Source organism: Lissotriton vulgaris, chromosome 11 (genome assembly GCF_964263255.1).
Source record: "Lissotriton vulgaris chromosome 11, aLisVul1.2, whole genome shotgun sequence".
NCBI lineage: Eukaryota > Metazoa > Chordata > Amphibia > Caudata > Salamandridae > Lissotriton > Lissotriton vulgaris.
Window position 1 is genome coordinate 58,138,954 of NC_141699.1, and position 16,733 is coordinate 58,155,686.

Below are 16,733 nucleotides of genomic sequence, written 5' to 3' on the forward strand. Positions count from 1 at the left end.
AAGATGCTGAGGTCCTGCCAAACACCATCAAATCAGCCCGCAACCTCGGGATCAGGTTTGATGAAGCTCTATCCTTCAAGCAACAAGCAGGTACCGTGGCAGGGTCCTGCTTTAACATCATCAAGGGCCTGAGAAGGTTTTTTGACCTCCTCCCCCTGACAGCCAGGAAGACAATAGCAGTGGCCCTCATCACATCCCGTCTGGATTACTGCAAAAGCATCTATGCAGGCTCCAATAAAAGTGTTCTGCACAAACTGCAGATGGTTCAGAACACCGCAGCCCGCCTAGTACTGAGGCTGCCTAGGAAGTCATCTGCCTCAGCAGCACTCAGAACCCTACACTGGCTGCCTATTCACAAGAGAGTGCTATTTAAAATCCTACTTATCACTTTCAGAGCCTACCACCAGTCGGGTCCCACTTATCTGTCCCAAAGGTTTGGAAGATACACTCCCTCTCGTTCGCTCAGGTCCTCCAACCTGAACCTACTGGTGGTCCCTAGATTCAGACTCTCAACAAAAGGAGGAAAATCCCTAGGTTTTTTGGGAGCTAGAGCCTGGAACAAGCTCCCCACCCAGATGCGTCTGATCCCTTCAGAAAACCTGTTTCGTAAGGCTCTCAAAACCTGGATTTTTAATGCATCTGACACTCTCGTCCTAACACTAATTTAACTTAACTTATTGTAGTTCAAGTCCACCTTTCCCTCCTCCCCTTTTTCTGGTCGCCTCGTACATTTCCTTTCTCCCCTCCTCTGTGACACTTTTACCACTAGCGCCAAGATGCTCCGTGGAGTGTAAGTCGCGCTCTATAAAAACCGTATCATATCATATCATATCCACTAGATGGAACTGCCCAAATCAGCACACCACAAGGCAAGAGCCTTTGAGGCTAAATGCCAAGTGTTGCTGTTCCTGTCAAAGGGAGGTTTGATCATCTCCACCCAGAACAGGTTATTTTTCTGACCTCTGAGAGCACAAAGGCTCTCAGCCCATGAGGTCAGAAACCTGTCTGGTGGTGGCTGGCTGGGGGGACCAGTCAGCCAATACACATGAAGTTGGTCATTTTTCAGTGGGCATCTAAGATGCCCTCTAAGTGCCTCCTATAATAAATCCAACACTGACATCACCTCCATCCCATCCACGTCCAAGCTGGAGGCAACGATGGATAAAGCGGGGCCTCGTAGACTGGAGCGGTGCCGAGTGAGGTGAGCTCTAGTCCTCGTATTGCATTTATGCCGTATACATCATGTATATACAGAGGATCTGAATAATGATTACTAGGGTATAGTAAATACCATCAGTATGTATAATTGTCATTAATTTTCCTGAACAGTTATTGTGTAGCCCAATTATGTATCTCATTCCCCCTGCCCTTCTTAGTGTAAGGGGTGGTTGGTTGTACATTAGGCGAGAGATGCATAATGGCTATATTGTTATTTTCTCTTTATATACGCAACCCTACCCCTACATTGAATTAAATAAAACCCTTTGAACAGAGTCTTGCAATCCCCCATTAAATAGCCTTAGAAGCTATTTTTATATTACTCGACAGGAACCTTTATTGTACTCGAAAGGCTTCTAAATGCACTTTAAGAATAAAAAGTGACAATAAACTAAAATAAATTTAAACAAAACAGGAATTGCAGTATTTTGTAGCCCTAGTAAAACTGTAAATCCGGCACCCGATAAGATTCCTGTATGGCAGGTGACCAAATGTTGTTATTCAGGAGTAGTGATGGACTAGAGTTGAAATTGGAAAGGACATCTTAAGGAAGTAATCCCAGGAGCAGTGGCAACAGTGCAAGCACTTAGACGCTCATGAAGAGCTATGCGCTGGTGGCACAGTGGGGAACGTTACCAGCTTGGAAGGCCAACGTGATCATTTACTACTCCTATGGGTCTCCGACCTTCTTTGACAGACTAAACACTCAGATAAATGAAGTCACAACAAAAGCTGTTAGAAAGTTGTTGAAACTGTGTAATTAGACTCCACAATTCAACTAGAACTTGAGTGGATTGGCCAAGTGACCACAGCCGGTCTATTCTGCATTGTTTACATGAGGCCCTGTGCCATGGTGAATACAAAGCATTCAAAGTATCACCTGGCTAGTGGTACATAAAAGCTCAGCTTTCAGTACTACTAACCACGTAGGTGAATTGTTAAGCAACCCATCCGTCTTTTATGACTGGGAAAGTCTGTTGAAAGCCCTCGTTTCTGAATGTATGTACAGAGTAAAGCAAAAAATGAAGGATAAAACAAAATATATTGCTATATAACTAATATGAAATCAGAACCTAACATACTTAATGGAAATTTACAATGCTAAGTGCTGAGGTTATATGGATTCCACCCTGACTCTTCAAACAACATCCATTTTTTATCCTTCAGAATGCTGTACATGCTTTACTGCAGTTCAGTGGGGGTATGTGTTGGACTTGGCCCTCTTGGCAGGGTCATCCCTAAACTTTTTGCCTTCCTCCAATACTCTCTCTGACCTGTTTTTGTTGGTTTAATGACTCTGGGCACTTTACCACTGCTGACCAGTGCTAAAGTGCATATGCTCTCCCTGTATAAAGTGTAACTGTGATTGATGTTCCTGATTGGTTCATTGGATTTACTGTCAGTCCCCAGTAAAGGGCACCAGGAGTGCCAGGGCTTGTAAATACCAATACTGCTAGTGGGCCTGCAGCGCTGGTTGCGCCACCCACAGAAGCAGCCTTGTAAAATGTGTCTAGAGTCTGCCATTGCAGAACCTGCGTGCAGTCTGGTACTGTCATGCTGGCTGGGCAAGTGCACACACTTGCCAGCCCCTAAACCTTCCCTTAACTTCATATTAGTCACCCCTATGGTAGGCCCTAGGGCAAGGTGCATTGTAAGTGTAAGGTAGGACATGCTCTGATGAGTGTGGCATGTCCTAATAGTGAATTACAACCAAATTCGTTTTCACTATTGTAAGGCTACCTGTTCCCTTTTAGGCCAGATGGGCTGCTGGAATTATTACACTCTATAATCCCAGCAGGCTCAGGGAGTATGGTAGAAAATAATGTTTAGTATGCCTGAACTCAGAATAATAAAATACTTCTTTTAGTAAAGTTTATTTTAATATCCTGTGTTTGCAAATGCTTACTTTTAGAAAGTTAGCATTTGCTTGCCTAACCATTTCAGCCCGCCTCTGCAGTATGTGTATCTGACTGTCCGGGTTGTGTGAGTGGCAGGGCTGGGGGATGACAGGTGGTGAATGGAAGGATTACACCTTAGTGGGAGGTAGGAGTGCCCCTTGACTCTTAATCTGGCTGTGCTCTGCCATCACAATGCTGGCTCCGCCCCCCTGGGGAGCGACTGATGACTCAGCCTGCACCTGGCCCAGGAAGGGCGAAGCCCCATCATCAAGGTACTCCTGGCTGCCCCTGTCCACACAATGCTGGCTCCACCTCCTGTGGAGCGTCTGATGTGCCTGCCCTCACACTGAAAGCAGAAGCCAGAAGTACACCCAACAAGGGCTCAGAGACTGAAAGCAGTTATGCAAAGGCCCCCCTGGCCTGAGAAGACAAAAGAATTGGTGTATAAAAGTAGGAGCCCTGCTCCTTAGAAATCAGAATCCTGTTTTACCACAAAGAACCTCTGCCCGAATAGAAGAAGAAGACGCTGGAAGGACTGGCCTGCTACTTGCCTTGCTGAGGAAGGAGAGGAGAAGACTTTTGAAAAGACTTTGCTTCTTTGTGCTTTAAACATTCTCCAAGGGCTTGATTGAGCAAGGTCCCTGAATTGAACCCCAGGACTAGTGGGTTCTTGGTGCCTTTGCTCGTCTCTGAACGCCGAGCCGTGTGTGCCTTCCGCCGGAGTAAGACTGCGCCCCTCATCGCCCCCTCCTAGGGCTGTGGCACTCGGGAGCTTGCCTGCCTCTTCACCCTTGAGAGCCTCGCTCCGATCGGAGTCGCTCTCTGCCCCCGGGTCAGGCTGCCTGCTCCTCTGCAACTGTCTGTTACTGGAGCGCGTTAAAACGCTCTCGCCCCTCCCGCCGGAATTCCTAGGGAAATCGTGATCTCCGCCGAGACTGCAGCCTGCACGGACCATGCCCTGCGGATTGGTGTCATTACAATGCAGGCTATTACAACGCCTGCTGTTACAACACGGTTTTTACATCTCATACCACTACAACGCATAGTGTTTTTAAGCGCTGGATAGTGATTTATTTAATTTACTATTCCAACTCCAGTCCCCGTGGATAGTAGGGAAGGTGTTGGATAGTAAATTAAATATATTCCCTATCCTAGAGCGCCCCCCAGCGCAATGCGTTGCAATGGTTTGCGTTGTAATGGTTGCGTTGTAATGGTAGTGCGTTGTAATAAATGCGTTGTAAGTGATGTTTCCCTGCCCTGCTGTCCCCGCTTCACGACCCCGAGTGTTTAGAGGCCGCGCCGCCCACTTTGTGGAGACCCCCGTATCGTCGTACTGGGGGTCGAGGGCCGCGCCTGCCTGTGTGCCACACCCGCTGACGTCCCTGATCCGAAGGTGCCGTCTGAACTGGACGAGTCGCGCTGACCGTGCACGACTCGCCCTCCAAGAAGTGACAGCCGTCGGAAAAGCTTCCCACCGGGCTAGGGGCCCGCAACGTTTGTTTTCCCCTTTTGTACAGTCAGCCTCTTCCGCTGCTGCAGCCCGTGAGCTCGTCACCAGGAGCCGATCGTGTCAGGGGGCTGAAGGAGGCAGCCTGCGCTTTCACTAGAGTCCTCCGGGGTGAGTGAGAGCGAGCGCACACTGAGTTCCTCCCATCTGGGTCCCCTAGCCCCCCTGACAGGCGCCCTGCTCCTCGGAGCCCTCCCGCAGCACCAGCCACACCGCAAGCCCGGCCCGCCTCCAGCTCTGTCCCCGAGCCTCGTGGAAGAGCCGTACGCGGCATAAGCATACTCACGCCCGATGCATGAGCCACGGTAGGGGACGGGTCAGTTTCCTCACGGAGAGCGAGGGAAGCCCTGCGAAGCGCACCAGAGGCCCCGGGCGAGTCTGAGAGCCCCCAAAGTGGTGCAAAGAGGTGCTTGGGAAGCCTTCGAAGTAGAGAAAGCTGCAAAGAAGTACATGAATAAGAGAACCCTGTGGAAAGCCAATTGAATGAAAAAAAAACATTTAAACTACAACAAAGAACTGTTGGTGGAACATTTAGAAGAGAAGCTTGCCTATTTAACATCTATGGTGATACAAAAACGTTATTTGGTCTTGTACTAAGTCTGAACTGCATAGAGATATATATTTTTACATAAAGAAGCGTATTTTTATATACTCACCGCCTGGTGTCCATTTGAGGGGGGATTGGTGTATTTTACTGTGTGTGTGATTACAAATGCTTAACTGAATAACGATTGAAGAATAGCCTTGGCTGCTCACGCCACGCACCTAGAGGGTGAGCAAGGGTAATTCTAAGGGGTCATCCCTTGCCCTGACTTAGAGGAGAGGGTCCCTGCTTGTCACTAGTGCATACTTGCGCCAACCAGAGACCCCACATTGGACGCAGCGGTGAGGATTTGCGAATTTGCATTTGTAGTTGACATACAGTGAATTGCTGATCACCACATAGTGAGAGCAGACCTATAACGCAGCCATAGATATCCATTTTGTTTAATTTTGCTGGGAGATCTCCATGTGCTGGTGAAACGTCATGCCTGGTTCAGTGAGGATGGAAAAGGCAGCAACCAGATGCCTGTCGCCAGAGGAGTTGGCAGACAGGGCAGCAACCAGGGCACATGAAATGGAGATGGCGAGATTAAAAGGACAATTGGAAATAGAGAAGCAGAAATTGACAATGGAAGCACAAAAACGCCAAAGAGCTCACTACTTGAGGATGAGAGAACTTGATTTGGAGCTTGAAGCCAGGAGGGCTTCAGCCCAGCAACAAGAGATTTGTGTAGCTCACAGATTGAGCTTTGCTGAGTGGGAGGTGGAGTCCAGCTCAGCTGGTGGCAGCAACATTCAGGTACCTAGTGCTGACAGCATAGCGCGCGCACCTAGAGATATGGCACCTGACTTGGAGGGGGTTAACTTACACCAGGAGGTTCAAGGGCATGAGGTAGCTCCAGTAGTGCGCAGCGTCCCTGAAGGGAATAGGGTTGCTGGCGTAGGAGTTCATGGTCCTAGTGGTGGGAGGGATTCCCCCATGGTTGAGGTCCTGGTGGGTGAGTGTAAGGACCGCCCAGAAGAGTGTGGGTTGTGTGACAGAGACAGTCCGCTACTGTCTGGCCAGTCTCAGAAGAATGGTGTGGAGTATGTGTGTGAGGCGCTGGATGGAGAGGTGAAGGATAGTTTGGTTAACCCTGCTAGGGGGCTGTGTGATCCAATTCTGGGAGAGCATACTTTACGTCCCAGTTTTCCAGAGCTATGCCAACACTTGTTTGAGAGTGAGTTCTCTGACCCCAGGGAGCTCACATTGGAGGCAGACCTTGTGGTGGATTCCAGAGGGTCTGCAGAGGCATTGGGATGTGATCCTGTGGGGAGTGGCTCAGGTATCTTCCAGCCCAGAGTGGTGGAAGTGGCGGAGAGTAGCCCAGCTAGGTCCTGTAGCAGTGAGAGGGGTGTAGGGCCTCACGTCCTGTCCTTGAGGGGAAGGAGTGAGAATGGGTTTTGTCCCGGTAGTGCCCAACCTCAGTCTCAGAGCCTGGATGGTTCTTTAAGGGAACATCAGGTGGGGAGCCTAGGCTGTCCGGATGAGTCACCCTCTGAGGGGGATCCCCCAGTGGCTAGAGAACGTGGAGGCTCTGTAGACAGAGCTCCAGTAGTTCTGGTGTCTGGCAGTACCGCTCCAGTTGGGAGGGTGCAGAAGTCCAGAAAGAGGGGTGAGAGGGGGAAAGAGTCCCCAGTGGAAGAACCAGTGGGTCAGGGGCCAGCCAGTAGGGCTGCGTCCCCAGTGAATGACCATGGGGACACCACTTCTGTCCTGGGGGATCTTCCCACACTGTCAGAGGGACAGAGGCTGGGAGATCTGCGACCAGGCAGACTGTCGCACGGCACATGAGCTATGTGCCACCCTCAGGGGGGGCATGCGTGCTCCCCGGGAAGTCCTGGTGCGCCAGGCAAGTGTTCAACTGCAGGGTTGGGTCCCTGAGTTGGAGAGCCAGGTTCAGGTGTTGTCTGACGTGGAGGGTGGGACCACTGTAATCAGTGTCCTGACCCATGTCACTTCTAGGGGTATCACTCCAGTGGGGAGTGGGCAGTACTCTGGAAGGGGGTGCAGAGGGAGGGAGTCCTTGCCTCTGACCCCGGTGCAGTTTGAGGGTTTAGACCCTAGGATAGAGGGCCAGGTGCAGGGTGTCCACCCTGGCCTGGTACCCCAGTTGCAGGATAGCACCCCTGAACTGGTGGGAGAATTGTGCAGATCACCTGCCACAGGTGCCCTGACAATTCTGGAAGGGGGTACCACTCCAGGTAGGAGGGTACAGAGCCCCAAGGAGGAGGACCGGGTGTGGGAGAGGCCACCCCAGTCTTTGGCCCAGTCACCAGGTACAGGCCTCGGGCTGGTGGGTCAGTGCCAGGATGACATACCTGACCTGACAGGAGGGAGAGTGGACAAAAGGTGCCAAGCACCTGGGGCTACTGCCCCCCGCTCCTTAACGCCACAGAGGTCTGAGAGCCCTGAGAGGCATAAGGCCTGGGTCTCAGCCCTGACTACTGTCAGTGGCCACTGTGATTTGATGTCTGTTATGTTATGTTATGTTATAACCAATTTATAAAGCGCACTTAGACCAAGGTTTCATGGCGCTGTTTTGAGCAAATGTGAGTTAACTGTACTGACGTGACTTCTGAAGGGATGGTTACTCATGTGCCTGTATGAACAGCCATGTCTTAAGTTGCTTTCTGAACCAAAGTAGATCGGGGCAAGAACGGATTTCCCATGGGAGTGAGTTCCATAGTTGTGGTGCCAAATGTCCAAAGCGACACCCACCATGTCGTTTGCGTTTGAATTTTGTGCTCACCAGCAAATTCTGATGTTTGGAACGGAGATCACGGGTTGGAACATACCTCAGTATCAGATTGTTAATAAAAACTGGGCTATAACAATTTAGAGATTTAAATGTGAGGCAGGCGGTTTTAAAGGTGGCCCGCTGGAGCAGTGGGAGCCAATGGAGTTTGTTTTATCAGAGCTCTGGCCGATTGCCACTTAGGCTGCTGATAAATCAATCTAGCTGCCTGGTTCTGTACAAGCTGGAGCCTCTTGATCTGATAGGAGGGGAGGCCTAGATAGATTGAGTTTGCATAGTCTAGGTGGGATAAGACTAGGCCAATCACAACTTGTATCAGTGCTGCCTGGGAGAGTAGGTGGTGTATCTTTTGGATCTTCCGCAGCTGGAAAAAGCATTTAGATACAACCGAGCCCACTTGAGTGTTTAGGGACAGATCTTTGTCAATAGTCACCCCTAGGCGTTTTACGGAAGAGGAGGGTTTAGGGAACGTCCCTAGTTCTGCTGGCCAGTAGTGAGGCCCCCAGGAGATACAACTATCTCCTATCAGCAGTACCTCGGTCTTTCCGGGGTTCAATTTTAGGTGGTTGTGATCCAACCAGTTGCGGATGAACACCATGGTGTCCTGAAAGTTGGAGATTGATTCAGTGGAGTTGTCTATGGTAAAGGAAAGCTGCAGATCGTCTGCGTAGTTGAAAGTTGTTACTTTCCTCTGTTTTAAGGCTTTAATTAGGGGGAGTAAATAGATGTTAAACAAATGTGGGGATAGGGAGGAGCCCTGGGGAACCCCACATGTAATATTCAGCCCTGGCGCTGTAAAATTTGCCAGGCGAACAGCCTGTGTACGATCCTCCAGGAATGAGGTGATCCAACTTAGGGCCCTACCTTGGATGCCTGCGCGCTCGACACGGTCCAACAAGATCTTATGGTCCACCGTGTCGAACGCGGCAGACAGATCAAGGAGAACCAGAGCCTGGGGGGTACCGGTGTCGGCCTCCCTGCAGAGCTCGTCCAGGACTGCCAAGATGACCATCTCAGTTGAATGCCCTGGGCGAAAGCCAGCTTGATGAGGGTCTAGATGTTCGGTTTGTTCTATAAAGGCAGACAAAGATTTTGCAACATGTGCCTCCAAAACCTTAGCTAAGTAGGGAAGCAAAGAGATGGGGCGATAGTTAGATGGCTCTAATAAATCGGCGCCAACCTTTTTTATCAGGGGGACCACAGTGGCACCTTTAAATGATTTTGGGACACAGCCTTGAGTAATTGATGAATTTAAAAGGGATAGAGCCGGTTGAGGAATGGTGGAAAAAACTTCTCTCATAATATATGGGGGCAGCAATCCCGGGGGGATCCAGATCTGTTGGGACACACCTGTGAGCAAGTTAAGGTTAGAGGCTGCACAGGTGGTGTCCACAGAGGAAGACAAGTATGGAAATCTTTTAAGAGATGTCTGCCCCCCTCTGAAAGGCAGAACGTTTGCAGGCCCCTGACCAGTGAAATGCGGAGCAGAAGCTTTAAGCATCCACTTCGTCTTAGACTAAGGAGCTGGCCCCAGTGCAATGAAGGGTTTGCGCCTGAAGTGTGAACAGCGCATTTACTGTGATAAGGCGCTCTGTCACGCTCTGCAGCCAGCATGTGCACCACAGCGTAGAGTCGGAGAGTGCACTCTATCCATAATACAGCCCAATGGACAGTGCTTAATTTGAGCTGGTGTGTTATATCCTGCTCTTCCTCTCTCTTTGTCCCTCCTTAGTGTTAGTGTCTGCTTGTCTATGTCATGTCTCTGTGATGTCATCCAGGATTCTACCTGTTGCTGTTCAAGGGATTTATCAGTTACCTGGAGGCTGAGCAGGAAGTTATCTGCTCCAGGTGGGGTTTCTTACCATATTACATTCCTACCTGAATGCTGTACCTTCTATCTAATCTCAAGAATAAATATACTACATTAACATTACAACAAGGACCCTTCATCTTATTTTACTGAATTTAACATGGTGGTTTCCGGCGCTCAGCACCATTCATGAGCACCAGTTAAGGACACATTTATTAATGATAGCCACGGGGGGATTTCGATTTGCCCAGAATCACAGGATGTTGAGCCGGCGCCAAGACTCGAACCTGGTTCCCTAGCTCTAAAGCCAGCACCTCTGGCCATTATGCCACATCTTTTTCCCACTTTCATGGTTAGTAGTTGGTTCTGTTTTAGGCGGCACTAACAGGAAAAATGGGCTGCACTTATTTTTTTTACAAACTAACCACCGCCCATGAATCTACCTTGAGGGGATATCAGAAGACTGATGAAATGTATTTTTGCAGCGGAAGAGAAATGAGACACAATATAAACAGACTGCATTAGTCTTATTTGGTATTCCGCTAGATGTTTTAAGGTCATATAGTTTTGTAAGTATCCTAATTTTAGTTTCCGTATCGATCTAGTAAGCTAACATCTTCTTAGATGTTTTATGGGCTTACTGCATAGTGACCAATTAATAACACCAAGAGCAGCTGGACAAAGAATGAGAGAAGACTTTCATCTAGGTCTGTCACTTTATTATAATTATTACTGAGAGCTATACATATCTCTCACTGGTACACAGTAATCCAAACATGTTGGAACATCCGGTCAGCCAGACCCAAGTATCCAGAGGAGTCTCTCGCACGTCTCAGACTTTGATTGCATTTAGTTTGTCTTCATGACCTAAAAGAAAAGAAAGGCATTTATCAGCAAATTATATTGTGTCGCACATAGATACAAGGGCATCATACACTTTGTCCTGAAGCACTTGGTAACTGCCCCAGTGAAGCCCAACTGCTCCAGTGTTTATTGCCAAGGTGGCAGCATGCTTGCCTACCTACATGCCATAAAGATCTGTTGTGTTTCTCTGCTGAACTAACCTAACCTCACTTCCCTCCTTTCACTGTTACACAGCCTGGCACTGTGCAGCATTCTGTCCATGCTACCTGAAAAGCTATAAGAACTAGGACAAAACAACAGCTCAGATGTTAGGATTCCAAAATCTCCAAGAATCAGGACCTAATGTCTACCAAGCATAATAACAAAATTAAGGTAATTCAGGTAAGAGTTTAAAAAAAAAATGTAATTCTAATTTATGAATGTGTGACTAGTGAAACAAAAATTTTTCTAGAAGAAGCTGTGGGTCCTATTATTATTTTCAGATACTTTGAGTACAACAATCTTTGCCAGCTATTTTTTTCTCTCCCTTTTATATCCCACAGTTTTTTTTAACCCATTTTTTCCCTTCAAGTCATAACATCCAACCTAATGGTTAGCTCTATTAACTGGAGTAAAGGTAATGGAAAAGATGTGCCAGAAAATTCTCTGATTTTCCCAGGATAACACAACTTGGCCCAACGCTGCCTCCAGGATTATAATCAAGATTGTTGGTTTCCTTGTTCCACAGTCCCCAACCTAGCCACTAGCCCTCATCTGCCTTCAGTTATGATCAGGTCTGATTCTTTGATGCCACCGTGAGTTAATCAACATGAGTCTTCTGCATCAAACTTACGTTGTCCATCCAAGATATGTAGGCTGACACCCTGGTGAACACAGTTGGCTTGTTCTTTATGTTGCATCCACTGGAGGACGCAAAGCTGGTAATTCCATGGATGTAGCTAGCACCACTGACAGCACAGTGAAGAGGTCCACCGGAATCTCCCTAAGAATCAAGTACACGGATTATTTTAAACTTCAAGTGATACAGAATGGTTGAGGCATATTGAGTTCATGGGTTGAAAGATGTCCACATTTCTAGCAGATTTCAGATGCTCCTACAGTCATGCCATGGATTCCCATTGAGAATGGGGCTCACTTTGGCTCCCAAGACCTTCTTGAAAAATACCCCCATTGCTCTTTGAGGACAATGCACTATCAAATAAGTAATTTTTTAATGTGCACATATTACCCCAGCAATGATGAAAAGAAAACCATACCATCCATGAAGGTGTACTGGAATTCTTTTTTGAAACCAAACAAAAACAAACAGAGTTTGATTACTTGGATGAAACCCAGAATGGGCATCATGGCATACATGGTTATCTGAGTATTCAGCTATAGGCACATTTTTTCCTCAACAGAAGGACATATCTGTGTGTGTTTTTTTATCATGGCAAGACTTCGAATTAATCTTCAATTTAACGAGGCCTTAAAATACCACATATTGTTTTTTCCCAACGTGGTTTTACTCATTTTCTTACTGTCAGTCAGATAATAGACGTTTGAAGGCCACCGCACCCTGTGGCTGTTGGACTACAGACAGATGAGTTTACTCTTTGTCCCATTAGACATTTTTTTGTGGAAAATGCCCCATCTTCCACAACAGCCCCATAAGATCAATTCTGTGTAAAATAGTAATACTTTTCATTTGTCACGTTGACTGGGTATTGGTGGAAACAATTCTCACCAATTAAAGCTGTACTGTATGCTCAAGAACAAACTGTTCAATTCTTGAAAACGACCTCAGAAAGGTCATGCATCCTAGATTTTGGTCATTTGTGCATTTAGCCCTAAGGACATGTGCACATTGGTCTCGCCGCCCCAACAAATAAATGAGATAAGAAGCACATACTTGTATGTTGTTTGCTATCAATATGGCACTCTGCAGTATTTATGTTGATATTTGCCAGGCTGTAACTACCAGGTATTGGTTTGACCCAACTTGGTGGTGCTCATTTTGTCATTCTTCGAAAAATAACAGGCTCAGTTGGCACTCCGTGATTCAACCCAGGGGTTTTTAGATTACACGCACTCTGGGTTCCAGAACGGGGACTAAAATGAATAGGAGTACATTGACTGCAATTGATCATAGACAGAAGACGATTGCGTAATAAATATTTCAACACAACAATAACTACTTTATATTTATAGCTTGGTAAATGTAATAATTGGAGTTCTGGTCGAGGAAGGCAATGTCCTTAAAAATTGAATGAAAACATCCTACAAATTCTCTGTGGTATTGGATACGTAGAACTGTAGAAGATCATATCCTAAGTAAGATCAGTACCTTGCAGTTAACTGATCGAAACATGTCCATAACATTTAGGAAGACTATAACAATGGGATACATGCTATCAGAGCCTTTTCTTAGAAGACTTCTAGCACACACAACCCATGTTATGTTGATACATTCAGTACTTACTTGACATCCAGCGCGCAATCCGTCTCCTCCAGCACACACCATGGTGCTTTTGACGATGGTGCCCCAGTAGGTAGGGGTGGTACAGGTTATGTAATCCACAACTGGAAGAGGTGCCTGCTGAAGGGTGGCAGACACCTGGCCATTGGCTGCAAGAGAAGGCACAATTACATAGCCTTTTTCTCTTTATTTATGCAGAGCAAATCTTTCATTACTCGTGATTTTTAGCATTCTAGAAGTTGACTGCAGATCTCTCTGTATCTCCCTTTTGAGACAGACAAGTGTGATTTGAATATATTTGCTCAACTTTCATCACCTTTCCCCGCCCCAAGGACAGGGGAGGCGGATATATATTGGCCCTATAAAGGCTAGTGCCTGTTTGTCAGTGATTATCCCTTGGCTGTACTAATACAAATGTAACCAAATGCTAAGATATTACATGTGACATAACCCCAATGACATGGAACTGCATTGCTCTGTTTTGAGTTTTTATGTGCACTAATCAGAAAATATGACAAAAAACATCTATCATGTGCAGAAGCACAGGAGAGATTAATGGGAAGTTGAATTAAGCAGAGCGTTTCCGATCAGATCTGATAGCAGTTGTATTTGATCACTACTGTCAGGGGCAGCCGGCATCTATGGGAGGAGGGGGACCGGGCGTGTGCGAGCAGAACATAAAATGTACCTGAACTCCGCATCGTCCTCGTTCCAGACCTCTTCTTTCAACACAGGAACTAGAAGCAGCAACTTCCTCGGCCAATCCTAGGGCAGCTCTCTCCAGAATGAGAGCAGCCCTAGGATTGGTGAGAGAAGCCTCCGTCTCAGCTCTGGGTTAGAGATGTTTAAAGTATACATGTGTGGTTGCCTGTCGCAGGACGGCCGGCCAAAAAGACATGCACACTTTAAACAGTGCCTTACCAGCCCACCCTCCTCCCTGCTGAGTGACATGCTTCTGTCACTCAGCAGCGCCCCGCCCCATCCTGACGGGGGATGAAAAATAAAATGGTAATTAAAAAACATTTTATTTTCATCTTTGGGAGAGTTTCAAGTGGGGCGACGCTCCTGCTACTGTTGTCAGTGAGATATCATGGGATCCAGTGTCCAACTAATTCAACAAAGGCAAAGAAATATGGTTGCTTATTGCCCTTAGTTCCTTCTTCCTTGTTTACATTCTGGGTACAGGTTTTTCTACAAAGTCAATCTACATTCTCTTCCTGTTCTTTACATGAATAGAAAGCGTGAATGTCATTTTTTGTAGAATTAAAAAACTAAGTCTAATGCTTATATTGTGTTTTCAATGTGATCAATTTTCACAATAGTGAGGAATTTAGACAGAGGTCTCTATTTCACAAGCAAAGTGGGGTTATCATTTGTTTAGACAGGTCATTCGTGGGCATTCGAGGGCAGATGGAACAGTTCAACTACTCCTCTTGTTTTGCCAGATTAAGGCTTGTTCACTTGGGAAGCGGGGGAATGGGCCATTCCGCATCCGCAGGGTGCCCCGCATCATCCATGGTAATAAAACTCTCAAGACAAGAGGGATGAACTGGAGATGGGAAGAATGTGTGCCCGGGTAGAAGACCTCACACTTTCTTTAGATGCTCACTCGGACATCAGTAGGGTTGCATGGGTCCTGGCTAAAAACCATGAACTAATAAAATGCACATACTCAGTTATCATGTTCCCATTATAATGAAAATCTAAAATTAGAAGGAGGTCCAGGGCCATGTTTAAACCAAATGAGTGTTGTCTGTGGTTCTTGGTCTGAAAGGATCTGAGTACGCATCCCATATTTGGCATAATGCTTCTATGCAAAAACCACAGATGGGGGGACTGGAAGAGGATATTTTGTGTCTGTGGATTAAAGAAGTGTATTTATGTGAGGGTTTGTGTTGGAAGGCGGTGACCCCGGATGTCAAGATGACTCTCCTAACCAACCGAGACCTCCTCTCCCACAATTCCTGCCGAGTCTTACCGAGGGATGGTCCTCACCGGGGAGGACTGATCGTACACACTGTCGATACACCACACTTACGAACGGACACCACACCGTGAATCTTTATCAAGTATGAACTTTATCAAAGTAAAATAGGTAGCAATATACAGCGATCGAGGGATCGTGAAAGTCTCGTAACAAGGGAACGGGGAAGCGGGACAGTCTTAGAGGGCCAGTAGGCATGCCACGCACCCTGCGCACAGTTCTCAATCCTCGAACTGGGGGGTACGGGGGCTGGCGATGGTACTTGCTGTCCTACTCACTTCTGTTCAAGATGATCGTGAGGGTAGCGTTGATGGTCCAGCCGCACCAGAGGGTTCTTCAAGCCGCGACGAGGTCAGCAGGGCTTGGTCAGGAGTACTCCGTAGTACTCGTAGGCAGGTAGAGCCGCGACAGCGTCCGCAGAGCTCAGGATGATAGCAGGAGTCTCTCGTTCTCAAGAGTGGGCCGCGACGAGGTCAGCAGGGCTCCGATGGTTCAGGTCTTACTCTTCGAGAGGGAGCCGCGACAGCGTCAGCAGGGCTCGGTGGTTCAGTTCCGTAGCTTCGAGGATGAGCCGCGACGGCGTCAGCAGGGCTCGGTGGGTCAGAGTCTGTTCTCCTCAAGGTCAGCCACGATCAGATCAGCAGAGCTTTCTTGTCCAAGATGCAACTTCCGTCTAGATGGACGGTAGGCTGTCTTATAGTCCAGGGGCCCTTTGATGTCCGGACCCTCAGAGGCAGGAGGCCGGAGGTCCGAGGGTCAGGCGCCCGAATGTCTGGGCGGTTGGGTCTTTGATGCTTTAGGACCATGCGTCCAGGGGATCCCATAGGCTCATCAAGGCCTGGAGCCAGCTCGCTAGGAAGCCAAGGGTGCGATCGAAACCAGCCCCCAGGGATGGTTTGGAGGTGTGAGGAAAACCAGTTCCATGGAAGGGGGCCGGAGGTGTGAAGGAAGTCTTGGTTTCGGGTACTTGGTGAGTCGTTCACCCCCCGAGCGGGTTGGGGCGCGCCGGAGGCGCACGCACAGCTGCAGCCAGGAGCGGCAAGAGGCTGCCGAAAGGGAAGAAGGCGGCCGGCTGGCCGGGGTGTCCAAACATGGAGTATGATGGTCACGTGCATGGGTGCAGGCACGCGGTCTGGAGGTCGTCTCATGTCCGGTGTAGGAGTCTCGTGTATAGTTCTGGGGGGACGGGATTCAGTTCCATCCGTCGTTCTGGGGTTATGGGGGTCAGCGAGGGCCACGCCACGAGGCCGGGTCCAACAGTTTGGTATATAGAGGATCTGCTTTCACATCTTTGCAGTCTTGAAGGTCTTGGTGCACTTAGTAGAGACACCAATTTTCAACAAAGAGGAAGAAATCAAGTGCAAAAGTAACAGAATGTTGAAACTAACGATTTCTAACTAGTTATCATTTTGCTGGGAATACTTGCCCATCTCAGCTTCCCAGAATTTAGGTACCAAGGCCCAGGTTTACTAACATTTTACAAAAATTACACAAACCTGGCACAAAGTATTGTGGTGGGATTTACCTTCAAGCGCGAATCATGAGTTGCATGGGAAGGTTGCCTAAAGTAAAGCTCTCTGTGCTAATTTGAGCCCCTTTGTGCTACTTTGAATCAAGGGGGCGTGCATGGACGTTCCCACGCAACTACCCATG

At 47.9% G+C, this 16,733-nt stretch overlaps 1 protein-coding gene across 1 annotated transcript in view; it reads right to left on the bottom strand.

The window, feature by feature from the left end:
• Window positions 1-10,495: 10,495 nt before the first annotated feature.
• Window positions 10,496-16,733, bottom strand: part of LOC147678955 (chymotrypsin-like elastase family member 1) — a 29,304-nt gene continuing 23,066 nt past the window's right edge. Inside the window, exons 6-8 of the mRNA XM_086944702.1 lie at window positions 13,100-13,245; window positions 11,471-11,620; window positions 10,496-10,641 (exon numbers count right to left, since the gene is read on the bottom strand). Coding sequence (XP_086800828.1) covers window positions 10,624-10,641; window positions 11,471-11,620; window positions 13,100-13,245 — 314 coding nt within the window. The 3' untranslated portion in view covers window positions 10,496-10,623. The remainder of the gene's footprint in view (window positions 10,642-11,470; window positions 11,621-13,099; window positions 13,246-16,733) is intronic.